This window comes from Semicossyphus pulcher, unplaced genomic scaffold (assembly GCF_022749685.1).
Source record: "Semicossyphus pulcher isolate SPU_LCO1_2020_fin unplaced genomic scaffold, fSemPul1.0.p SCAF_12, whole genome shotgun sequence".
In the NCBI taxonomy this organism is placed as follows: Eukaryota; Metazoa; Chordata; class Actinopteri; order Labriformes; family Labridae; genus Semicossyphus; species Semicossyphus pulcher.
This window is the reverse complement of record NW_027211626.1, coordinates 22,458,002-22,484,741: the sequence shown is the minus strand read 5'-3', so window position 1 is coordinate 22,484,741 and position 26,740 is coordinate 22,458,002. Positions and strand designations below refer to the sequence as shown.

General features: G+C 39.7%; 1 protein-coding gene across 1 annotated transcript; it reads right to left on the bottom strand.

Annotated features, from left to right (window-relative positions):
• Positions 1–11,617: 11,617 nt before the first annotated feature.
• Positions 11,618–14,501, bottom strand: prorsd1 (prolyl-tRNA synthetase domain containing 1). Its single transcript, XM_069659011.1, has 4 exons — positions 14,355–14,501; positions 13,107–13,232; positions 12,904–12,993; positions 11,618–12,704 (listed from the first exon to the last, which is right to left on the bottom strand). Exons 1-4 carry the CDS (start codon positions 14,433–14,435, stop codon positions 12,492–12,494), a joined length of 510 nt encoding a protein of 169 aa, XP_069515112.1. The 5' UTR covers positions 14,436–14,501; the 3' UTR covers positions 11,618–12,491.
• Positions 14,502–26,740: the final 12,239 nt, after the last annotated feature.

The window sequence follows — 26,740 nt, the reverse complement described above, 5'->3', positions numbered from 1 at the left end:
TCAGTTAAACTGTCGAGCACTCCTCCACACATCTGCCAACCCACTTTATGTTTCCACAGACACCAACTTCAACTCACACCAAATATCATCCTGTTACACGCAGTTTGAGGTGAAACTTCTGCTGTGTGTTCTCTACAGAGCGTTATCGCAGACAGTTCAAGAACAACTCAACATGAAATAAAGACAAATCCTTAAGTGTTAAGATTAGTGTGGGCATGTCCACATACGTATGGCCTTGAAGTGTGAACACATATGCACTTATAGAGCTGACACATGCAAAAACAGCAGCATGGTCCTTTAAAGAGTGGAGGTTTTAATTTAAATTCTACAGGTAAGATAGGTGATAAAATGAGCAGATTTTTGAATGGAGTTTGGTGTGGTGGCAGATAATTGTGAGCTACTATTTGACTACACGTTATCTCACTCTCTCTCTCTCATTCATTCCCTCTGTCTCTCTCTCACCTTGACAAGCAGCAGTATTCAAATAGCCTCCTCCTCCTCCTCTTCCTCCTCCTGCTCCTCTGCTGGGACTCCTTCCTTACACCGACGCCTCCTCAGGAAAAAAGCACAGGAGTGATGATGGCAGCTCGTTCCCTCCTCCTCCTCCTCCTCTTATCTCTCTCTCTCTGTCCCCGGTCCGCTCAGCAGCCGTCTCCCAGGTGACTCAGCCAAAGAATGACATCATCCCTGTCAGCACACACACCTGTTTCCTCACAAAGCACCACCCCTGAACCAGAAAGCCCCGCCCCCACCACCACCCCCTCGCTCCCATGCACTTCCTGGATCTCTTAAAGGGGAAGTGTCATTTATTGCTGCAGGGCAGAAACAACAGGTGATCTTGTTTCCAAGAGTAAAGCTATGACTGAGGATTAAAGATTTATGGTAAGGATGATAATCAATGTGATGATCTGTAATATTTCTTTGTCTCTGGGATGATTCTTACTGTCTTTGATTGAGGAACAGGGGAGAACATGAGAAGGACAAAAGTTCAAGACACAAGCTTAAGATACTAGAATTAATGGGTGTAAATAATGGGGGCCAAGAAACAGGAATAAACGACCCCGGGATAATGCCCCATGTGGTGTCCATTATAAGGAATTTATCGATCATTTGGAGGTCAGAATCGTGCAATGCACAGCATGATCTATCACGCCCTAATGATAGAGCAGTGATATTAAACACCTTAGTTTGTGCATTCACATTTTTGCCAGCTGTCCTTTCAGCATCTGGCAGCTGCAGATGTGTTGATCCTAGTCTGGATCATATATAACTTCAACAGATCAGTCTTATATTGACGTTTTTCTTATAGTTTTCTTGTTTTCTTATACTATGAAACTTTGTAAAATGCTTTGCAGTCAGTAGACTTGTTTTTCTTTGCGATTCATATGCATCTAATTCCGCCCCTTTTATGTAAACAAGCTCGCAGGGTTAATTTACCAAGTTGGTAAAACAGTGTCGCTAAAGGCTGGCCCACACTAAAAGACTTTTAAAAACCTTAACAGATGTGAGAGACCTCACACAGGACGACAAATAATGATAATTTAACAGTTTTGTTCCTGTAGTGTTTGGAGAGCAACGATATGACCAAAACAGCACACCACACACTAACAGATTAATTCACCAACAACCTGAGTCCCAACTCACACAACTGTAAATCTCGCTGAATCTCTTGCAACCAACGTGACTTTAGACTAGTAAACAAACATGGCAGACGACAGGCAGGCAGCATTGGCGATGATAGTTTTTGGACTTTTCACTAAAAATTCCCAAAGGAATGGATGAAGTTGTGCAGACAGCTTGAATATGGCTTCTGTCATTGTTATGCTTCCTTCTTCAGTCAGCTTGATTCTCAGTCGGCTATCGTTTTATTCCACGTGACAATCCACAGTGCGTGCTCGGCTGTCCTAAGGGTTCCCCCCACACAACAGGATAACGGAACGTAGATATTGAACATGTTTAATATTTACGATATGAAATCGGAAACCCTGACGTTCTTCCAAGCAGATAGGAGAAAGTAAAATCACTCTTAACATCTCTCACACCCGGGAACATCCGGCAAGATAATCTTTATAACTGTCAAAAAAATCAGGACTCTGCTTACGACTGTCGGGAGGAGGAATGGGCTTGATTATCACTTTTGTTTGGGTTACTGAAGCCAGATAACCATGAGTACGTTAAATTTGCTTGGCACAAACACTATTATTAATTACTCACAACTACTTTACCACCAACAAAAAATATTCAGAAACCTGGATCAGGTGTTTACATACAACAGTATTCTGGGTCCTATTGATGTACTTCAGGTCGCGAATAGGTTTTTACAACCAGGATATGTTTACAAGAACAACACAAAACCAGGGTGCTACAAAACCCCAAACATAACCAGAATACTAGTAGCCATGTAAATGCATTCAATGTAAAATAACTATTTCTGGAGTTAATCTCTAAAGTAGAGTCTGTATATGAGCTCAGACCGTTCAGGGAATCAAAGGTCTGCAGCTATTTGCTCCAAAAACATCACCAGCAGCCGACATTCCTCAAAGAGTCCCATTAAAACACATCAGACACTTCACCACAGGAGGCTCCCACGTCATTTACTGAGCGTGTGCGTGTGTGTGTGTGTGTGTGTGTGTGTGTGTGTGTGTGTGTGTGTGTGTGTGCGTGTGTCATGGATCATTGGTCACACACTGTCTGATTGTAACAGCAGCAGGTTCCATATGAAGCACAGCGATGTAAACGACCTATTTCTACTTTTCCTGTCAAATCACAGCAGGAAGGGTCACAGCTACATTACCTGCAACATTTCCTGATAATAAATGACCTTTTAACATCACTAATGGTCTGTTTGGTTCTTCCCTGTCTGTTCAAAAGTATGTTCACCTTAGTTTCTATTTTTGACAAAAAGCTTGCTTGTGACAGGAAACACCATCTGATGGGGATAATCATCAATATTACTATTTATCACGATATATATTTAAATAATACTGAAAGTTTGGAAAATGTTTACTAAGGTAATAAATCAAGTAAGAAGAATGCTTCTTGTTGCAACCAAGCGGCAACCTCCGATCTTGAAGATGGAGCCAATGTGGAAGTGCAAAAAACTGCAGTTCCTCGAGTGGCCACTTGAGGCTCCAGAAAACAAGAAATAACATTACAGCAGGTGGGAAAAAGCCTGTTTTTACAGCAGAATTAAACATGTTTACAGCCTGGTACAAAAAACGGTTTTGTTATAAATAGCTAATTTTATGGTTCAAGATAACTGTACGGGGGGTGAATTGTTTTGTAACACACTTGTTTTAATAATATTAAGCCTTAAATCATAGGGGCCGGATCACTTGATTGACAGGTGGATCCTGCTGGCTGTCTGCTAGACGTCAACACAGACACACAGAGACTGAGCTTAACTTCGCCTGTTTGTGTTGGTGGAGACTTTTGGGGATTTTTTCATTCAAAGTTTGGACAAATAATCTCAAATAATCTGTGGGATTTATGGAACTTTATGGCCGTCAAGAAGTCTGAGCTCCAGCTTCTCTGTGAGTTAAATGCTAGTGTTATTGTATTGATATATTTTAGCACTAAGTAGCAGGCATACTGTGCTCGCGATAGCTGGCTTGTTAGACTGTTCAGTGTTTATCAAACATTTATTTAATCATCTGCAAGTAAATAGGAGTCAGAAGTTGTTGGCTTTTCGATCGGTTATTTTAAGTTTCCCGGTACGTGTCATTTACCTGCCGTTTTCTCACCGGGCGAGCGAGCGGCGAGTCCGCTACTTCTTTAGTCTGATAAATAAACGACTGCAGTCAGTCACCACCACAAACAGAATCTCCTCTGTGGGAAATAAGAAGTTAAACTAGCTCATTGACAAGCTAATGGATCAGCCACAGACACACACTGTTTAGCTTTGATAACTTGCTCCTCAGCTCCAACCTCTTAACCAAAATTGGTAACTTCAGGCTCCGGTAAACAAACATGGTGGCGGCCATATTTCGACTTCATTTATGAAGTCAAGAAACAAATGGGTGACGTCACGGAGACTACATCCATTATTTATACAGTCTATGTTTGCCATTAGTGGAGTCACCCCCTGCTGGCCATTAGAACCCTGTAGCCTGCGTTCACTTCTTATATACAGTCTGTGTTCTGGTCTCTGCACACACAGCTCTGTATTCATCCTACAATGAATGAGTAGACTGTCATTAAGAGGTTCACAGCAACAGGTAGTGTTTAATTTGTTTGCTGGTTTGACCTCTGAACTTTGACCTCTGACCTGGGCTGTCACCCTGCTGCTTCACATGAAGGTAAAACTTTATTTTCTTTTGCAGAGTTATCTGTGTCTAATGAGGCTGAGAGTCTCCTGCAGGCAGCTGAATGTGAACCAAGTTATTATTATAGAAACCCTGCTGGGGCTGTAAACACTCATGCGCACACAAAAAAACACACACAGACACACTCACACACAGACACACAGACACACACTCACTCACACACACAGACACGTACACCACCAATTACTGAAATATGCAAATGCAGACAGCAGATAAGGGTTTTATTCTTGTTAATTGTATTCTGGAGACGAAACGCCTGCAGGGAGAGGAACAAACAGTGAGCGTCCCCTACAGGCTGCTGAGTTCATTACAGCACAATATAAACAATCCACAGCCTGAGGATTTATCTGTGTTTCAGAGAGTCTGAACCAGCAGAGGAGCTAAAAATGAAATTATTGTCCTGAGGGTGGTGTGTTCATCATCTGAGGCTCGGATTGTAGCACAAAACATAGAGCAGGGTTACGTAATTAGGATACCAAAAAAAGGAACTGTATATAGTTAAAGTTGAGTAAAACTGAGGAATGTAGCAGGGTGAAAATACAATTTAAAGTGAGATAAACTACCATGCGCCTGTGCAGTGCGCACACATTACAACACTTCATGTTCTCGAGTTAAACTACCCCTAATCTTACAGCTGCCATGGCTGTAGTGGACAAAAATGCTTTCACTGTGTAAAAACTTCAACATTATTTTGTCTTTAAAGCAGCAAGAGTGAACATCGGTACATTGCAAAGCCTGTCTTCCAACTGTGGAAATGTTTCACTGTCCAGGAACTCTCTAAAGAAATATTTACAGTAAATACTACTCATGTTGGCTATCCAGTTAGCTAGATAGTTAGCTAGCTAACTGTCAATGATACACGACAACAACTGAGACTACTGAAAGATATTTTGGGTCTGTAGGTGGTGGTGCTGGTGTTCATGTTGGATTGTGGTTAAAAACAAAAGCAGAAGATTGAAACAGGTTAATGGCAGTACTTTAAGTGTAAAGTGCAAGTGTAAATAGCTTAACAAAGCACATTTAAATGTGTGTAACTACCAATCCAAACAAGTAAAAACCAAGGAAGATACACTTTAACAAGCAATTAATAAATCTAGCAACACACATTCAACTAGATTTGCTATTGAGGTAACATAGCACAGCTTTTGTCCCACCTACACCCCCAAAGCTTGCTGATTAATATAATGAGGTTTGCTTAAAGCTCCTGTGAGGAGTTTTTGATGGTTATGAAACAGACTTAAATTAATCCTGATGACTCTATATGGCCTACAAAAGCAAAGCAGACCATCAGTGACAAAACTGATTATTTCTATATAGTTATTTTTAATGCCTGAAGCTGCTGGCGGGGGGGGTAGGTGTCAGACAAAACGATTAACTCCATGCTGCCTTTGTTTACATTTTGAAGTGAGTGATACATGTGACTGTTAAAGAAAGCAGGATGAGATTTGTTGTTAATAAACACCACTTAAGCATGTACAGGACAAAATCAGGAAAGAGATAAGAGGTACGGCTTTGTCCACAGGGGGCGCCAAAATCAACACAAACAGAAAGTTCCTCACAAGAGCGTTAAAAGCAGTCTGACACATAACCCCCAGTAACACGCTTTAGTTTCTTCCACGGCACCGGTTAGCTGGCAAGGCAAGCTGTTTCCCCATTTCCAGTCTTTATACTCAGCTAAGCTAACTGGCTTAAGCTAACATAAGAGTGGGACAATATGAATGTATGACTCTGCCAGAACGCAAGCAGGCGCATTTCCACAAATAATAGACAATTTTAGTGAAGATATGTGTTTCTCTGAAACATAGTTAGGTAGACAGGAAGTGAAAATACTCAAGTAGAGTACCTCAAAATTGCACAGAACTTTAGTGTATTTACCTTCATCTGTATACTGTCTGTAATGTTGCAGAAATCATGGTGTGCTTTTCTCATCTGTTGGACTACTTAACACCATAGTAACACTATATATATTGCTACAGTACTAAAAATACTAAAGTACTACAAACTACAGAAGCTTCAACAGGAAAACTAAAACAGCTGAAAAACAACAATGACATCATCAAACACACACACACACACACACACACACACACACACACAGTAAAGTGTTCAGCTCTGTAACTTGGTGCTCTGTATCATTATTATTATATGAGGGAGTAGCACATAGAAACGTTTAATAACAGCTTATTCCTGGCCTGTCTCTGTTGCCACGGCAATAAAGCTGCAGCTCGGGACCACAATTGATGGAAACCAGACAGAACAGACAGAAACTAGAGCGAGAGAGAGAGCGAGAGACACAGAAAGGAGAAGGAGTTTGAGAGAGAAGCTCTCACTCTCTGTGTCTCTCTTTCAAAATCACCATAGACAGGTCAGAGGTCACTCAGAAGTTTGGTAAGGTGAAAGGTTGAAGGCTGCTCTTTAGGTGTGTCTCTTTCTTCCACTTTTCTTTCTTCAAATCCTTAAAATTCATCATTACTTCACTATAGTTCTTTAAATTCATGCTAATTTATCCCCCGACTCCACTACAGTTATTACAAGCACCTGTAGTGATTTTACAGAATGAATTTGACTAAAAGTAAAGTAAGAATATAAAATTCAATTCATGGATAAACAGTAAAAAAAAAAAAAAAATGAAAAGACAAACTTTTGTTGTACAACCTGGCCTTTCTTCTCTAGCTATGCTTGACTTTATTTTACTCGAAATCTAAACTTTATTATTTTAATCTTGTAGACTATTTTATTTTCCTTAGGTTATGCATTTGCTATTTTATTTCACATTCATCATATCTATTACAAGAGTGTTTTAATTTTGTATCTCATGTTATAGATTCTACTTTAATCTTTCCTTTATTATATTATTTTGTATTATTTCTCATGTAAAGCACTTTGAGCTGCATGAAAGATGCCATTCAAACAAAGTTTGTTTCTATAGTTATTATAATCATTATGTAGCTTGCTGCATGTTTCCTGCTGTCGATCATGCATGAACCAGATGAGTTAGCAAGACAAACCATTCAGGCCTGTCGAGCCTGAAAAGTGAGTGTGCGCTGCAGGCTGCAGAGGGGATTGAACATGTGATGTCTGCTCTCTCATTATGCAATTCAACAGAATTCATTTATCATTGTTTACAGGTATGAAAAAATATAAAATATAAACATTAAAACTGACTCAGCACCTTGCTTAGCGTCACATTGGCAGCAGATGTGTGTGTTAGTTTAATTAACTTTCCCACACAGAAACTTTCCCAAAAAATATCTACAACACAAGGACACACACACACACACACACACACACACACACACACGCACACAGCGTGTGAAAGGATGCCTGGGAACTGAGTGTCAGTATGTAACGTTTATTCATTTGCTAATTTTACACAACAATGCAACAATACACACTCTCATTAAGAATGCAGAGAGAGAGAAAGAGTGAGAGAGCTTCACAGACAGAGAGACAGAGGGAGAGAGAGGGGGGAGAAAGAGAGAGAGAAGGGCAGTGTTTGGGATTTTGAGTCATTTCTGTTCTTTAATTTTCCTGCCAATGTGTTTTTCATCTACAAATTAAAAAATGTATAATTCTTTCAACAGAAATGTATTTCTACTTTTTTGCCCTACTTCAGTTAGATTAAAATAAAATAGAATTTAAAACACATAGAAATAGATTAAGAATTTAAAACATTTCGTACTTTAAATCCAGAATTAACAGGACAGCTAATCTGTTCACAGGCCAGTCCAACATAGTGGCGACACTGCAAACATCACAAAGGCCAAAGTAGTGTCGAAGTATAAATGTCTATGGAGTTCTGAAAGCTTTCAATACTGTTGGAAACCCTATGAGTAAACCTGAAAATGTATAATATACATAAAACTTAACTATATTAACATGTTATACATTTAATTGTAATACTAGGCTACATAATAAAATGTGATATGGAAGATTCATAAAAAAGTTTAGTTTCAGATAATTAACATTTGTTGACCCTTTTTTATTGTTTTTACCTTTTATAATGTTTCAATTTTTAGACAAATAAATACAGCTGAAGATGTTTTACAGAAGAACAGCGAGGAGTGAAAAACTTTCAGAAACTGCAGTATGATCCTTTAATTTAGTTAGCTTTAGCACTTATAACTGAAGTCACTTGTCACCAGACAAACAGCGTCAACCTGACAGGAAACACTGCGACACACACACACACACACACACACACACACACACACACACACACACACACACAAATCCTGTGTGTCTGCAGCTTTAAAGGCCATCAGCATCCGTGTCCCAGCAGCTGGATGTATGGACGTGACAAGCACGTGCAGCGTCACAGTGCACGCGCAGAGCAACACTCACACACGCTCACAAACCCACGTAGAAAACCCAGAGCAGTCACAGTTTAGACAGTGAAAACTTAGATAAACGCTGCGTCACTTCAGGAGTCAGCTGCTTACCTTCATGCTGAGCCGGGCCGAACCGATAGATGGTGGAGCCAAAGGCTGCAAGCATTTCCGGTCTGTCTTTCGCAATAAAAGCACGAGCGACTTCTAAGACCTCTTTGGACACTTTGGTCCATTTTAATAAGCCTTTGATATTTCCTCTAGCGCCACCCTCAGGACAAACGTGTGAGCACTGAGCTTATAGTAATGGTGGAGTATGATTAATTATGCACAAAAACAAAGGTACTTGCACTTTATTCTACATGCACTCCACTACATCTCAGAGGTAACAATTTTACTTTACTGCACAACACATGTCTGAACGGTTTTAGTGACTTCACAGTTTACAGTTAAATGACCCCCTTCTTGTCCAGTGAAAACAATGTTATCTTAAAATCTGCTGACCTGAAAATTTCTGATAAAGTGAAGGATTAAATGTTTTTTGGCTAAGATGCAAAACAAAACAAAATGATCAAGACTTGTGATGACCTTGGCTCAGGATGACTGTAGTTGCTGTCTGATTTAAAGGTGTTGTGGGGAAACATGTCTCTGCTGGTGCTTTGCTGTTTTGTTAAAAAAAAAATTTAATTGATGCCATTAAGAGACAGAGTTTGAAACGTTAGCCTCTATACAGCAGGGAACCACAACCAACAACTACGGAAGCCCAATCCTGCCAAAAAGAAAAATACACAGAGTATTAATAAGGACTATAGTTCAATTTTTAATACAGGACTTTAACTTGTAGTGGAGTATTTTCATAGTGTGATATTACCAGGTTTACTTCAGTTGAACTACTAAATACTTCTTTCATCGCTGCAGAGTTGTTTCTAATGATCTGCTACTCTCCTCAATAATAGAGAGGACAAACAAGTAAAAAGAACCTCTCCAAATAATGCAGTTGAGTACAACAACACTTAATTGTTTGTGTGTGCAGTGATTTTGCAGGTTATTCCAGGATATAGCCTCTCTCTCTCTCCACAGAAGTTCCTGTTGTTCCTGCTCCATCGCTCCTTTGTTACTTTGATATCACACCCTGAAGTCTGCAGGAAGTGAGCTCACACCAATGTTGAATTACCATGTGGACTGAACAGGAAGCTCCCCCTGGAAAATGGACACAGTCATCTTTCCACAGAAACAGTGAAGGCATCATTTCGAAGATGGATTTGTTTCTCCCTTTTCCATTAAGAGAGGAAGTAAAAAATGTGGTGCCACTCTGTAATAAATCCTCCTTTTAAGCTGTAACTCGTGGTTTTATTAATGGTTACTAGAGCTTAAGCTCTACAGAAAGAGAGAAACTTTAATTAGAAATGATTAACTCTCTGAAGAATGTTTGCTTATTAAAAAGCAATAACCACTTGATAACCAGTTATTTATTAATTCTTTTAGAGCGGCAACAATAAGTTGTTTATTATTTAGTGGTGAACTGTGAAATATATCCTCAACTATTTGTATTTGCAAAATGGGCTTTGGGAAACACTGATCAACATTTTTCGCCACTTTATAGACACAATAACAAAAGGATTATTGGGAAAATAAAACGGATATTCAGCCCTCCAATCGTGAACAAATGTTTTTTAAAACCAAGTCTGTAGTTTTAAAGGATTGTCCCTTTCTAGTTAGTTAACAGAAGAAGAATAAATCTATATTTAATCATTATAAAAGAGGTATTGTGCTTTTAAACATACATAGTTGTAAATATTGATGAATTTTTGATACATTGGAGGTGCTGAAGCAGTTAAGTCATTTGAGAAGAACAAAGAGCAGCTGTAGGAAATGTTCATCACATGGCCACCTAGAAGTTTGTATTAATTGCTTATAACTGCTCTCTAAAGCATATTATGATTATTTATTAACTTATTTAATAACATAAGTAATGCCAGAAAGGGAGAGTGGAACCAAATATCCTTTACCACCATCTTTCTCATCTCCAACATACCTTTACTGCAGTTTATACATGGTAAAAACACACACTGACCGGCCACTTCATTAGCTCAAACCTGTATACATTCATGTGATCCACCACAACTGCTCTGCTGCTAATACTACATTTAGGAAACTAATCATTCTTTTACTTTTTACTGACACTATCGGAAGGATAATAATTCTACTTCCTGTTTAATATTGAGCTGGTAGTTGTTGGCGTTGTTGTGCTGGAGTTCATGAACAGATTAGTGTTTCTTAAATTCTAATGTCTCCCTCTATGTCTGTAAAGGGTTGGAGAAAATGTTGGTAACATCTCTCAATATAATATAAATAAGCACCTCTCTGACTGTGTCATTCAAATTCAACGTTATAATGTTTGTAAAGGCACAAATTAGATTGTAAAACTGTCCCTAATGAAGAGGCTGTTAGTCCCCTCAGGATTTTGCTGGCTTCTTTTGTGATTGTTGCAGCCTAAAATGCCCAATTTTCATGGCAAATTTTAAAAAAAAAGTTGCAATGCAAGTTGTGATTTGTTTTTCAGGCTTTTTACGAGTAACAAATCACACATCCACCGAGCTACAAACGCTCCAATAAAGCTGTCTATTGGCTGAGCCAGCTGTTTGTCTTCTGACATCACTTCCACTTTCCGTGTCAAGATGCCAAATAAAACGTGTTTTAATGCTATGAATATGCCTAAAGAAAAATCTACAAATTATTTATTACATTTAAGCTGTTCTACTTGTTATTTCAGGTGCTACGCTTGTATAAAACCACTGATAAGAGACAGTGATTACAATCTCACTGTACAAACACTCTCTGAGATCAACACTGACTCACACAGAGCCGCTGGTGGGTGGAAAGTTAAAGGCACCAAGAAGTGGCTCAGTGAACGGCTAACAGTTTTCAAAGATAAATAATCACAAGAAGACATTGAGTATTGGATTTATTATTATGGATTGAGGTAGCTCATGAATCGATGGCACTGGAGCCTCATTAGACCGGTGCAGCTGTCTGTCTCTAGCATGGAGGGTTCTGGAGTCATTAAAGGCACAGTAAACGATACTTTACAATGTTTATGCAACACTGCAGACGTATGAAGTACAGTATTTGGTGATGTTCACGTCGACGCCATGGGGGAAACAGGTTAGGTTAAGAGATTGGCTGAATTTGCGTGGCTTTGTTGAATTGCAACTTCGCAACTTCCTGGAGGGTTAGTGTTTATATTTTAAATTTATTGCATAAAAAAGTGTAACAAGTTATGAAACATTATCAGCAAGACTAATCAGTGACTGTAGCAGGTTTCAGGTTGCCGCTTGTTGATCCTACAAGACACAAGATTTGATTCCATTTCTGCTCATAACTCTGAAAATCGATGCCATGCCTCATTTAAGTATTTCTACTTAAAGAAGAGATTACATGGCATCTATGTTGGCCAGGAAGGAAACAAACCTACAAACTATACAGCGCAGTGAGTTATTTAAATGTTAAACCAACAGTCTACTCCTGTAATGAGAGTTTATCTTCATAAAGTAACAAAGAAACAAATATAAAACCGTCTGTGAGGCTGACGTGTGTTTAAATCTGAAAGTTCTGTTAAAATAAAAATGATTTCTGCCAGAGGGCAAAGTAGAGCAATAAAATGTTCCCTGTTTTAAATCAGCATATGGATTCATGTCTCAATAGATGATCATTTTCTAAACCTCTGAAGCAGAAGGAGTCGATCCTCTGCTGTGCTGCGGCTCTGCAGGTTGTTTTCATGTCCTGGTTTAGTCTCTGCAGGCTACTCAAGTCTCCAGGTCCAGGTTCTTGTCTCCTCCTACTCGAAGCTCTCCAGGACGGGGTCGTGTCCCGTCTCCTTGAGGAAGCGCAGCAGGTCGTCTGGTCGCAGCCCCATGGTGGCAGCATTGGTCATAGGGTGGAAGTAGACCATCTCGTGGCCTCCCTCCACCAGGTCCCGGTCCAGGACGAACTTCACGCTCTGGTCCTTATCGAAGAGCAGAGCGAGAGCCGTGGCACAGCCCTGACCCACCTGAGATGAGTGAAGGAAACGATCTGAATACAACCAGAACTTAACAAAAAGAAACATCTGCAGTCTGAAACATAAATTAGCAGCTACTAGTATTCTGCTTCACACCTGAGGATCTACTACTGATGATTTACAAAGGAATATTCTAGAAGATAAGATGTGTACAGGGAAGCTTTGTGCGGTAAAATAAACCAGTTTGCACCTTGAGTTTCTCCAACATGGCCGCCTCGTCTGCGAATCGCAGGTTGCCACTGCCAACACCAAGCTTTTTGGCGAGGTCGTTGAGGTTCACCTGCAGCAGAACAGAGAGGATTATGGGACGAAGCGATGCAGAGGAGCATGAGTGTGCTGACGTCAGATGGGTGTAACATTCCTGTGATTGTGGGAGTGTTACAGTGAGCAGACCTGGCGGTCGTGGCGAGCAGACACCAGCCACAGGCCTTTCTTCTTCTTGTCTTTCAGGAAGAGGTTCTTAGTGACGGCTCCGCTCACTTCCTGCAGGTGAGGCATCATCTCCTCCACCGTGAACACCTGCGGGGTTTACAATTAAAGAGATGTTAAGATGTTGTTAAGATAACACACGATGTTCCCTTTACTTCATTAGCATAATGTTACACAGTTCTTTAATCTAGTTCTAGTTCTGGTAAATGTTCGAGTCATTTTACAAAATAAAACCGCCAAAAGGGAAATCAAATTACATATTTGATGAGAAAATTTAAAGGTGTAATCTACAATTTGTTTACTTTTCTTATAATGAAGGATTTATTTAAAGTCTGCAATCATAGAGACAAACGGAAATTAAAAAAGAGGAACACATCAGTCCAATAATCTGAGCTTCATGTGTGGGCTTGACGCAGGACATAACCTGTCTTTCGACGCCATCTGCAGGTCAAAGCAGGTAGGTGAAAACATTCTGTACATACCGCTGTATGAAGCAAGAAATACTTTTCTAAACTCCGGCAAAAAAATACCCTCCTTAACTATAGGGAATGTTCCTATGTCATACGCTGTCACATATAATCTGTAGCTGCTAGAGATAGGAGCATTTTAAAACACTTGAAAGTGAAAGTGTCACCTGAGAAAGTGAAAGTCTCAACCAAGACTCATTTTAAAAACATGCTACTTTTGAGAATGATAAAATCATATGCACAGGTACATGACTTAAAAAAGAAATCTTGAAGCCTTTTCAGCTTACATTGATCTGACTGTAAATATTCGGTAATGCAAATGACAACCATTCAATGCGTCCACGTGTCCATTTACAGTATAGGTTGCATAGAGTTCACACCATTTCTTAACTGTAAAACTATCGATCTGTAAAAGGCGATCTTGTTATTTGATGACGCCGAATAGTAGTGTGAACCCTAACGGTTCATTTGATGTATTCACATTTGTTTTAATTAGTTTTTACTCTTTACAGGAAGTAAGGGAATTTAAAAAAATACTTCTTTCCTAAGGGGATTCAAAGGGGTTTAGTTCTCGATATAAAATACAGTGACGAATTATCCAGCATGGAATTCCTCTCACAAATACACTTACTAATTTTCTAAATGTTCTTTTTTTCATTCAATAAAATCGTAATCAACGATGTTTCTCATTAAACAGTTTGGACTGTGTACTGCTGATAACCGCAGCAGTCTGTTGGTGTTTTACCGGCGGGTGCTCCACGCAGGTCGTCTGGATGTTTAACGTCTCCAGGAATTTCTCCAGCTCTGACCGCAGATCAGCCGACATCTTTAATAAATGTGTTATATTAAAACTCTATGAACAGAAACAGAGGTGGGCCGGACGCGGACGGACACAAACAGCTGCACGTAGAAGAAGATAATTATTCTTCTTCACCTACTTTTACAGCAGCGTGTATCTTCACTGCTGCATTACTGCCACCTGCTGGACTGATTGGAATTGGAATTGTGAATAAAAAAAAGCAGGTGTCCTTCAAAATAATTCATAAATATTAACCCACCAACATGCACATTTAAGAGAGACATCAAAGCTCTCTCCGTGAAAAGAAACTTATTTTGGTTGGCAAATTCTTGAATGGTGTTTTTGTTCTCATTCAAAAATATACATTTATCTATAAAACTCTTACTTGTTATTTTACAGAGGGAAATTGAGAAATATGTGAAAATCAAGACTCTTAAAAGCTTTGGTTTATATGATTTATTAATATTTTTCTATTTATTTATTTATTTTCTCCAAATATTTGTTTTACTATCAAGATTCTTATTTAATGTTATGCCTGCAATATAAATAATTTAAAAACATTTCCTTTTGTGTGTTACATAACAGATTTAAAAGTAGAGAGCCAAAAATATGCACAACACATATCTTGTTTACAGACACAAACAAATGTACTTCGTAAAATGTAAAATTCTCACTCACATGCTGTTATAAAGTCCTACTGCTGTAGTACGGATAGTCATTCACTCCTCTTCTTCACTCTCTGTCCCTGAAGGTCACAGGAGAGCGCCTTTAATTGTTTATCTCACTGATCCGTCCAGACGCAGAAAAAGATGTGGAGCACCTCCTCACAACCATGTTCGGGTGGCTGCTGAAAGTTTTTGCTGGCGTTGAGACATCTTGCAGTCCTCTGTCTGCAGTGGATGCAAAACCTGCAGAAATCACAGAGCTTGAGAACAAAGCTGCACTCCTGCTTACACAGGTGGTGGAAACTGCTCTGATGTTCCTGGGGAAACCAGAGAAGGGAAAAAAAGCTCCTTACCTTATCTGCATTTGGATCCTTCAGAAAAGATCTTTGCCCCGGGGTTTGCACCATTGCAGCCACCTCGATGGTCCAAGCTGTGTACAAGAGGTTTGATGAGTTTGATGATATTTGTTTAAAGAGGGGGTATTATACTGTTTCACATTTTAAGACATATAATATTATAATGTTGGATGTTCATTCTAAACGTGGGTAAAGTTTCAAATCTTTAGGTAAAAGTATGATGGAGTAATCGCCAGGCTTCTCAGCTCAGTCTGCTGTGAACACCAGGTTTCACAGATTTTTTACCACACACTGCACTTTGTGACGTCACAAAGTGCAGCCTCAGCAGGCTTCAGAGAGCTGGCCAATCAGAAGAAAGCGGGCTTGTAGGGGCGGGATTTCTTAAAGGGACAGAGCTGAGTCCTTTCAGGCAGAGGCTGTATGAGGGTCAGCACAGAGCACCGGTGTGAGAAAAATTAGGAGGTTTTTTTTTACTGTAAATTATTTCAAACTACTCCACAGGTACCACAGAGTTAACAGAATGAAGCTTGAAATTAACATATTAACCCCCCATTCAATGTCTTCGGTGCAGAGTGCTTAGCACCAAAAAGTATTCTTTGGGTTGAGGGCTTCACTAACTGGGGGAAATGTTTGTCTGTTTGTTACAACCCTGGCAATAAATTTGGCCTGTGTGTAGTTCTCTTGTTTTTGAGGGGCTGTGTTTGTGTTATGAGTGTGTGCTCTGTTTACTGTGAGGATCTTTGAGAGTCATTCTGCAGGTGTCTCTTCGTGACAGGTTGGCCAAAGAGAGTCTTTGTTTAGACTTTGTGTCTGTTAGTCCTGTGTGTACTAGTTAATGGTAGACGGTGTTCTTTGAAATAACAGATTGAAACATTCATTGGTTTCCCATCACGACACGATGACACAGAAACCCACACAGCCTCTTTATATCGGTTACATTTTCCTCTTGTTCAGGAGGTGATGATGTCTGTCACAAAGCTTAGACGAGACATCTCTTCAGCGCCCCACTTTCTCCTGAATGACTGCAGTTATAAAACACAGCCGTTCATAATGGACGAGATATTAATTCAATACAATGACCCAGTTTGATACAGAACATAAGGTCGAAGGCACTGCTGAACCTGTCGCTCTTTTAGTAAATGAACATTACAAAACTGTGCGAGATTTGGGTCGAAGCAGCATCAGCGGGCCAAAAGTGCAGCGTGACACCATCAACAAATCCTAATCCTCAGATTATATCAGACACAAAGTGTCCTGCCGGATGGTGGAGCGGTGCAGCACTGTGATGGACGTGAAATTCACCAGATTTTATCAGCAGCAGAGTCACAGGTACAAAACCGTGTGAATAAATTTTAAACTACGAGTCCCAGGTTTGATTGCTGCAAAGTTTCTAAGTGTACGCTCTGCAGGTGAAGTTTGAGGTTCATCTTGGTGGAACTCTGAGTGCAACAATAAATTAAGATTAAAAATGTTTGATGCCTGATTTTATAGCTCTGGAAACGTTTTTTTGCGGCCCTTGTGGACAAAAGCCGAGCGCATGGAGTTATAAAGATCTTAATGTGGGTAGTGTGTGCAGCTGTTTTGTGAGGGAGAGGAAGAAATATTCTTCACTTCTTTGGGAGACTTTTACTTTGGGAAACTTAGTTTTTCTTTTCACACAGCGGTTTGCAGGATGCAGCATGCGTGGTGATGAGGTAATGTATCTATTTAGAGCAAGATGAATTACTGTAGTAAGACAATGATGAAACTTTCTATACTTTAAGTAATGCTCATCCACTCACCTTGTGTAGCCTACACATAACATGTACTATACATGTTATTTGCTTTAGTAAAAATTACTTTGTTGATGAAGTTAATAAGATGCCCTGGCAAGTTTATGTCCTCATAATAATTAGCCAACAGCTAACAGATATCGCTATAGGCAGCACAGCCAACATAAATGTAATATTCAAAGGAGGGAAGCCCCTGGGCTTTCTTCAGGATTTACTTTAAAATACCAGGTAATACCAGCTTAAGTTTAGTTTACTTTAACTTAACTTTCTGGAAAGAAACACTTTACTGTGTTAGAGCTTGATCTCTCTCTAATGAATGAAACAACTCACTAAACAACCGCAGTAGTTTCCCCCCGTCTCGCTGTCGGCCAGCCTCATCTGTACCTCCTCTGTTATCTCTGGTTCATAAAAAACCCTTTAGTCTCCAACGTGAAGAGCAAGCAAGAGTCGAGCTGGATCATTCGTTGGTTTTGCCTAAAACACCATTATCACTTGGCAGAACTTGGTGTAATCTTTAAGGTAATCAGGACACTCTTTGCTTCAACAGTCTGGGAAAAAAGACAATCAAGCACCACCTGTGATATCTTCAGAAAAGTGAAGTTTGACTTCAGTCAGTGCTAGCTGCTGCACTTTCTGACACAAGCAGCTGACATACGGTATAAAACACTTCACACATGAAGGAAAACTATTGCTGTGTTCGAAATCGGATACCACTACATACTATATACTACATACAATACTACATACTGCATACTATATACTACATACTACATAATGCATACTATATAGTACATACAATACTACATACTGCATACTATATACTACATACAATACTACATAATGCATACTATATAGTACATAGTACGTACTACATACTATATTTACATACTAACTACTGCATACTGCGTTCGGCAGTGGTATATAGTATGGAGGAGAATTTCAAATTCATTTTGCAGTATGTTGCCAGGTGCCAGTTTTGGCCTATTCTTTCGCTAGATCCCTCGCTAAAATAGTGAAGATGAGCAGCAGGATTCTAGGTGTGCAGCAGAGCACACTCTGTTCTGTTTGACAGACAGGTGGTGAGGAAGGCTAATAGCATCAGGTCAGATGTTAGCCACCCCCTGTTTACAGAATTTCAGACACTGCCCTCTGGCTCCAGGTTGAGGTTCCCCCCTGTTAAGAGCAACAGGTACAAACATTCTTTTATCCCCACAGCCATCTCCATTTTAAATTCAGGACAGAGGAGAAGTCAGCAGGCTTTTACCTGCAGGCTTTTACCTGAGCAGGCTTTTACCTGACAGTGTTATAGTTCTTTTTTCTGTGGCCACAGTTTTAACTTATGTAATAGGCATATGGTCCTTTTAGCACTATGTATTTTATCCTCCTCAAATATTTATTGTATTTATTTTTCTCTTTTGTCGATTGCGGTTGTATCTCCCGGTGTGGTGGACCTCTCGTATCATTGTACTCGGGTATGTGTTGTTATGTATTGTTGTTTTTGTTTTGCTGCAAAACAAATTGCCCCTTGGGGACAAATAAATAAAGTTGAAGTTGAAGTTGAAGCCCCCCCTTCTGATATGCTGCTGCTGTCCATCATTTCAACTGCCGCTGTGATGTTCCAGCGTTTTACATTGTGGTATACAGTAGGCGAGGTAGACTGGTCTGATGCATACTGGAGATTTTCTCAGAATCTGTACAACATCCTGGTATTTTTGGCATACTGTACATTTTGCTTTTGTTTGCATACTACATAAAACATTTTGGTCAAATCAGTACGTACTGCTAGTACAGTATGGCATTTCCAACACAGCAAATGTCCTCTGGTCCCCACCGTGAACAGCACTTTGTTGTTTCCATAATATTGTATTTTCCTTTATTTGTTGTCTCTTCTACAAACCGCTGATCCAACACCGTACGCTGCAGGCGTAGTCACATGTATATGTTGCAGTCCACATAAAGTAGTGCCAAGTGTGCCCGGGTTCTAAACACCGGGGTCAGGCTGACCGGTAACCACTGTGTGTAGAACACTTACTATTGATAAGTATCTCATACAACCCCCTTCAGACAAACTGAACTAAGTTAGTTTTTTGTTCGTCTTTTTGGAACATTTTGGCAAAACCTGAACATATTGCCCACCTATTTTTTTCAGTTTCAGTCCATTGTTTGGGGCTTCAGTTTTTGGCCATAGTTTCACTTTGATTTTGTTTTTGCAGCTTCTTAAAAGCAGAGTATGAACTTCCCATCACATCTGACTGTTTTTAGTTGTGTTATGGTGTGTTTGGCTGGTTGGTGTATTTGATGTTGCTTCTACAGACCTACTCTGATTTACTGTCAAAGTGCACTTTCATAAAGTTAGGGATTTATGAGAAACAGCATTCAAAACGATATGCACTGTAGCTAGTGCAGGTAAAGCTCCAAATCTGCCGTCAGAGCCATAGCACTTTGCTAGCGGTGATTTGTCTAAAGGTGCTATATAAATAAAGTTTGATTGTCTGCATAATCTATGAATTCAGGAGTCTGTGCACTGAGGGACACATGAACATAAACAGTGTCGTTCTAGCTAATGACATCCCCACCAGCCTCAGCAGCACTTTGTCTTTATATGTTAGCATGCTAACTAGCTGAACTATTTCCATGGCAATAATAATATCAGCTTTACATCAGCGTGTTAGCATGTTCTTACAGTGTAGTGGTAGTTTTACTTGCATAAAGGATGTGAATACTGCTCCCAAACAAACATCACATTCATGTGTTTGTGTTTTGTTGCAATGTTTGTCTCATAACAGCAATTCATTCACTTCTCAAGGAGATGACACCTCTTTGTATATGTTTGCTGGTGTGTATTTGTGTGTACATGCTCTCCATTGATTGCATTGTCTCTGTGCTGTTGAATAAGCTCCCATTAGCACTTAGTGCTATCCTCCTCAGCCGAACAAAAGGTGAACAGAAGCTGTAGCGACGTAAAGAACAGAAAACAATGAGGAACAACCTTCGGAGGGAAAGACAGACGGACAGAGTAACAGACAGACAGACCACTGCAGAGGAGAGGAAAGGACAAGAAAAAACAGAGAAACTAACAGAGGGGAGCTTTTACTTTTACCTAATCCACAGCACACTTTGGGCTGCACTGAAGCATTTTGTATCCCACAGTGGTAACAATAATCTCACTCTGTGTTCAGGGCAGTCAAACAAACTTTTTATAAAGCTGCACGCAGTTTTACACACACAGAAAGAGTTGGTTATGTTGCTGACGAGTTGACATGATTAGAAGCTGTAAAATAATGACCAAAATTACTGTTGTCTTGTGTTGTAATCAGGGTCCAAAAGTAACCTTTTGTTTAACTTACTGAAATCATTAACAAAATATTTTTAACAGGCAATAAAACTGCATAAGTTTACAATATCATTTAAAACAGGGCAATGACTAAAAATCCACAAACGGTGAGGCATAACAGTCCCTTCTTTAACATGCGAAAATGAAGCGTGAGAAATGGAGATGTCGCGCTGTCAAGTAACACTTCACACCAGACACGGACCGTTGCTCACTGTGTTCTCTCTGGGTCATTGTGCTTCTCTTTTGGTTTGGGTTTTTATGTGAAGCAAAAGACAGCAGCACTTTACCCAAGTCATATTCACCCTCAGGATGATAAATGAAGAATTTCAGTCACTCTGGATTTAATAGTCATTGTGTGTTGCATTGCGAGCGACATAAAAGACTCTTTGAAGTCTTATTTGGGTGAGCAGACCATAACTCTTTGATTCCACAGGATCTGTCTCCGGCGCGTTCCATGTGCCGCCACGACCTACAGAGTCGATCGCGCCCATTCAAGTCAATGATAGGGATTCCACAGCAGGCGGTCCGTCTCCGCTCAGCTCCGCTATAGATACGCGTTCAGGCCGGTGTGCTTCCTGTGGGCGAGCGCTTGCGCCGTTGACAGACCAGAAACGATGGAATTGCCCTTTAAACAAACTCCAATTATCTCCTTTACAGAAACTGAATTCTTAAGTTCTTTAGATGTCCAGACTTTCTCAAGTCATTCTGGATTCAATCTGGATCAGCCAAAATAAGGACAAGGCACACATCTTTTAATGTGAAGCAGCAGGAAATATTGTGTTAGCATTAGCATTAGCACTAATGCAATTCACCGGTTCAGGGTTTGATTTCATGAAACTCATGAATTTCCACCCTCTGAGGACCAGCTGTTTGATACACACACACACACACACACACACACACACACAGAGTACGCACAGAGTACGCACAGAGTAAACCCAGGACTTCAGCCTGATTGACAGCAGACGTGACACTGAGCCAAACTCAGCAGGTACATCTCAGGTCGCGTGATCACCTCGTCTCAGGTCAAAAAAATACAAACACAGTCTGCTGTCTGCAGATCAGTGAATAAAAATGTGAGCTTTAACCTTTGATTTAACTTTGGTGTTTTGTTGAGGTTGACTCTTTTGTTCTTCCTCTGAGTTACTGCAAAATCAATGCATTTCACCGTGACATGCTTTTAGTCAGTTGTGTAAAACCATTAAAGTGGTAGCTCTTTCTTTTCACACAAAGCTTGTACATTTAATGAATGTGACAAAGATCTATAATTTTGAGAGCTTAATGTTTACTACAAATAAGGAATAATATGTTATGTGGTCCGTGTGGTTATAAACAGTGTAATCTGTTAGAGTACTCGGATTACTTTTTTGTTGTAACGAGTAACATGACTCGTCACTTCTGCAATTCAAGTAATCTGTTACTGGGGGAAAGAATGCCATATTTCTCTTTCCCTTTTGTCCAGTTCGCTGTCACATTGTCAGCATAATAAAGAGCTGTAAAGGTTATATTGCGTCTGTCATTCCTGTTATTAGGCCGCAGAGTTACAGATGATGGGCCGTAAAAGAGGCTGTGCAATGACGGTAGAGTCAATACATTCAAAGGCAGACGTACAGTAGGCTACAGACGTGTAACGAGTCGCAAAGGGGCTTTCATTGTTGGTAACGCAGGAGTACTCTAACGTGTTACTTTTGTCAGTACTTTCAAAGTAACGTTACACAAGATAAATGTACACTTTCTTTCCCAAAGAGAAACTCCCTGTTAGACCTCTGATATTGATTAGTCACTGGACACTTGAATATTTGAGAGAGCAATTATCAAGATTTTGTGTGTCAAACAGGCAGAGCAAAGAGTCACTTTTTCCCCCCTAGCCCTGGTTTCAGTTTTGCGCACTTAAAGCTCCTGTGAGGAGTTTTTCACTGGTTATGAAACAGAAATTAATTCTGAATACTCAATATGATCTACAAAAGCAAACCAGACCATCAGTGACAAGAGTGTCAAATGAAGCGATTAACCGCATGCTGCTTTTGTTTACATTTCCCAGGGCAGAAATGTAAAGGGAGTGCTACATATGACTGTTAAAGAAAGCAGGATGAGATTTTTGTTAGAAAGTACCACTTCAGCATGCACAGGACAAAATCAGCAAAGAGATAAGAGGTACCCCTTTGTCCACAGGGGGCGCCAAAATCTACACAAACAGAAAGTTCCTCACAGGAGCTTTAACTTTGCAAAGGGAGAAATCACAGGCAACACCAGAAAGCAATGTCAGAATGTTGCAGTTAAAACTTTATGTCTTATTTTAAGTTTTAACGTTACAAGAACTTTATTTGAAATGATAAACATCTGTAAAATGTTCTTTTGATATTAGATTAAAATATTTTCTTTCAAACGTAATTAGAACTTGTAGCTAATGTTAGCTGATGTTATGGGAACGTTCCCTGCTAGCTCGGGAAACTGCTCTCTGATTTGTCAGAATTTCCTGGTGGGTAAACTCCCTAAAGTAATAAAGAGAGAGAGAGCACACTCAACATGATTGCAGACTTTAATGCAGGGCTGTCAAAGATACGGCCCCTGGGCCAGATGCGGCCCGCCAGGAGGTCTCATCAGGCCCGCAAGACATTTTGGGGGGACAGGAAGGAAAAACAAACAAACAAACAAAACAAAAAATATATATATAGACCTATGTATATGAGATTTGTATAGATATATATATATATATAGAGAGAGAGAGAGAGACCGGCAATTTGATGCTCTTTTATCTGATCACGATATTACCCACGGGCTGCCCTCCCACTGATGTCCGCTGGTCGAGCTGAGGAGCGGTGCTCTAACGCTTCTTTCAATTACGCACAGAGATCACTCAATTCATGGCACAGAGAGGAAAACAAGCGGCAGAGTAAGATAAGCCAGACAGGGGTACAGGTCTTGCTTTTTCAGTGGACATTACAGAACATTTGAATGTGATGAATGTTAACATGCAGAGCCGCAACAAACTCGTCACAGAGTACTAGGCTCATAGGCAAGTTTAAAAGTCGATTTACTGTCTTCACTCAGCTGGAGAGGGATTTCGCACGTGAGAGAGGAACTCCGAATGGAGCTGATCAAACTGCAGTGTAGCGCACCGTTCAAGTACGAATCTACATCTGATCGTTTGACATTACTTTATCAAAGACATCATTTGCATCAAAGACAGTCATGTTCGGGACAACATATTTATGCGAGCAGGTATTAAATCCAAACTGCACAGTCGGCTGACGCACGGACATCTGAGGGACATAATGAAAATCGCCACCGCTCAGAAACTAGTTCCTGATGTCGACAGGCTGGTAGAAGTCAAAAAGTGTCAGGTGCCGACCAGCAAGTGCAAATGTGCGAGTGTTCCTTTTCCTCAGTTTCAGTTTCACATATACTGCCAGCCACAAACCTGACTGGTAAAAATCTCTCCCTCTCTCTCTCGTCACTACACACTGGATTCCACGTGCCCTGATCCCAGGGCAGCTGGTTTAACACCGATATCAGGTCGGACTTTCTGGACAATGGGTGGCTGTTTTATAGCCTTAACCAGTAATATTTAAAATGAATAATTAATTAATCACAATGAGATGTAAACACTAAATGTATTGTTGTTTAGAGTAGTGTAAATAGGACAAAGCACTTTCCTTCTGCTGTACTGTTATACAGTATTATGTTCTATTATTATTAACCTACATTCTTTCAAATGTATCTTTAGTGAATGACAAAGACATTCACATTTGAAATGAATCTTTGTTAATATGTTGCAAGGACTGCAAGATGCTTTCTTACATTTTTTGTTGTTTATGCAACAACATGAAATGCTCACTGATTTCTACAAGTATCTGTTGGCTCTAATTGCATGATTTCAAATAATAAAACTGTAGTAGCCGACATATATATATATGTGTGTTAAGACATCATGATGTTGGCAAAAATAGTCCAGCCCCTTTGAAGTCTCATCGGAACAAATCCGGCCCCCTACCTAATATGAGTTACAACCATGCTTTAATGCTTTGTTGTTTGTTGTTTTTTACTTTTAACCAACATTGTTCCACAGTTCGATCAGCTCCACTCTCCTTTAGTTTTTCACTGAACAGTTTGAATACCTCCGTGTTCTTGTGCGTTTCAACAAGCATCTGTGAAATTGTTTGGTCAGGCCATATTTTTATCAGAGCCCTCACCTCATCGCTCATCCACGTTTGTGCTCTACTCATCTTGCTGTCTGTCTGCGTGGCTGTCCCTGCAAGTGTCAGCACCCGTTAACAACCCAAAATGCAATGTTTTCTGGTTTGCTTTCTGTATCTGGTTTCACTTTAAGTGCGTTAAACACCAGAATCGAACCGGACCGTGGTGAATTTGGAAACAAACCGAGTCCCGTCTTTTCTGTTTGGTCCGCACCAGAGTTCGGATGTGTGCTCTCACCTGTCCAAACGAACCGGACATTTGGAGTAAAGTCTGAAAGTCCGGACCAAAGCTGTCAGGTGTGAAAGCACCATAAAGTTACAAAAATATACGTACAGGAAGTACAAATACTGCATCCATTAAGAGGAGAAAACGTGACATTAAGGCCTAAAAGCTCGTCTCTTGGAGAACTGAAGTTTCTGTAGTTGGGTTCAAATCAGATTTATAAGTATTTAAAACAGAAAAAAGTCATGACCTCTGACCTTGAATACAACTTAAGGGTTAAATCAGTTTTTGTATCAGACATTGGTCTGAATGAAGATGTGATGAAGAGAAACAGATGAGTTTAATATTCAGGATTGGGATTCAGGATTATTTGTGTTTCTGGATGAAGTCAGTTTCCTAAATTAATTAACTACACTCCAGTCACTGTTCATTCATTCTTTATCAGAGAGCCTCTACGTCCTGCTGCTTCCTGCGTCAGCCGCCGATCAGGCAGAAGTCCTGACACACAGAGACGACACATGTGTGGAAATAATTCTTTATTGAGATGAACACATTGAATGGAGTTAAAACATTCTACATTCAGCTTCATCAGGTTTGCTTCTCCTTCCACCTTTAGATGTACTGTGTTATATGTAGAATGAAGTAAACCATTGCTGCTCCGTGGAGAAGGGAGTCCTTTATTTTGAAGTCTATCCAAATGCAATGCTATACTGAGTGATTCCTTATTGTATACGCTACTTATTTAGCTTCTCTATATTTTTATAATAAAACTGCCTGGAAAAAAATATTTTGTAATTAAAGACATCAATTTATTTTTACAAACAGCAAAACAGCCTCTTGTGTTGGTCTGTAGCTGATTTAGAGGATCCTTTCCTCTAATCTGTTGAAACGCGAATTGATTTTAGTACGTAAAGCATTTCTGTTTCTGATTGTAGTACGCTTGTAGTCCGATTAATATTGGAATACAAGGCGGGCCAAACCATAGATATAGAAACATAGATACCGCATTGGCCACTGCTGTATGTCGCCGCTCTGTGTCTGTGCAGCCGCTATATTGGAGCGGTCAAGATCCGCTAGTAACAAATGCATTGAGAGATCCTCATTTTCTCAATAAAATCCACTGTAAGTCGATCCATACTCAACGGATTTTGCAATTTTTTTTTGTTTTTTTACACTGGTTTAACGGTGGGCGATATGGCCTAAGAATTATATAACAATATTACACAAAATTCTGCACTATTGATATTCATGACGATATGAAAAAAAACCTGAAAAATGTTTTGTATGTGATTTCATGCAGCAGCATTTATTCATGCAAACAAAATATAGTGCTTTGACATTTTCCTTTCTTTTTCCAATGACAATGGCGATGTGACTGAAAAAATATGTCAATTAGATGGTGATCTGAAGAGAAAGAAGAAACTGTAAATGATTCATTGATTTGTTCATTCATTAAGTCCATAAACGTCCGATAGGCATATTGGATAAACTTTATAATGCTTACTGTGCAGGCGTCACTTCGCTGCCACTGATGTTTTCCGGTGTTTTCTGAAGCTGCACGTTATGGCGATGGCCGCTCTCTGTGCAGTAAAATGCAATTCAATCAATACATTTTCAATCAATTTTATTTAAAGTGCAAAATCAACATGCAACATGGTCTCAATATAGGATAAAACATACAGCAAGAAAAAAAAAATCAACCATATTAAAAGCATTGCTGTTAAAGGGTAATACATAGGACAACATACAGCAGGCAAACTAAATAAACAACCATATTAAAAACCTT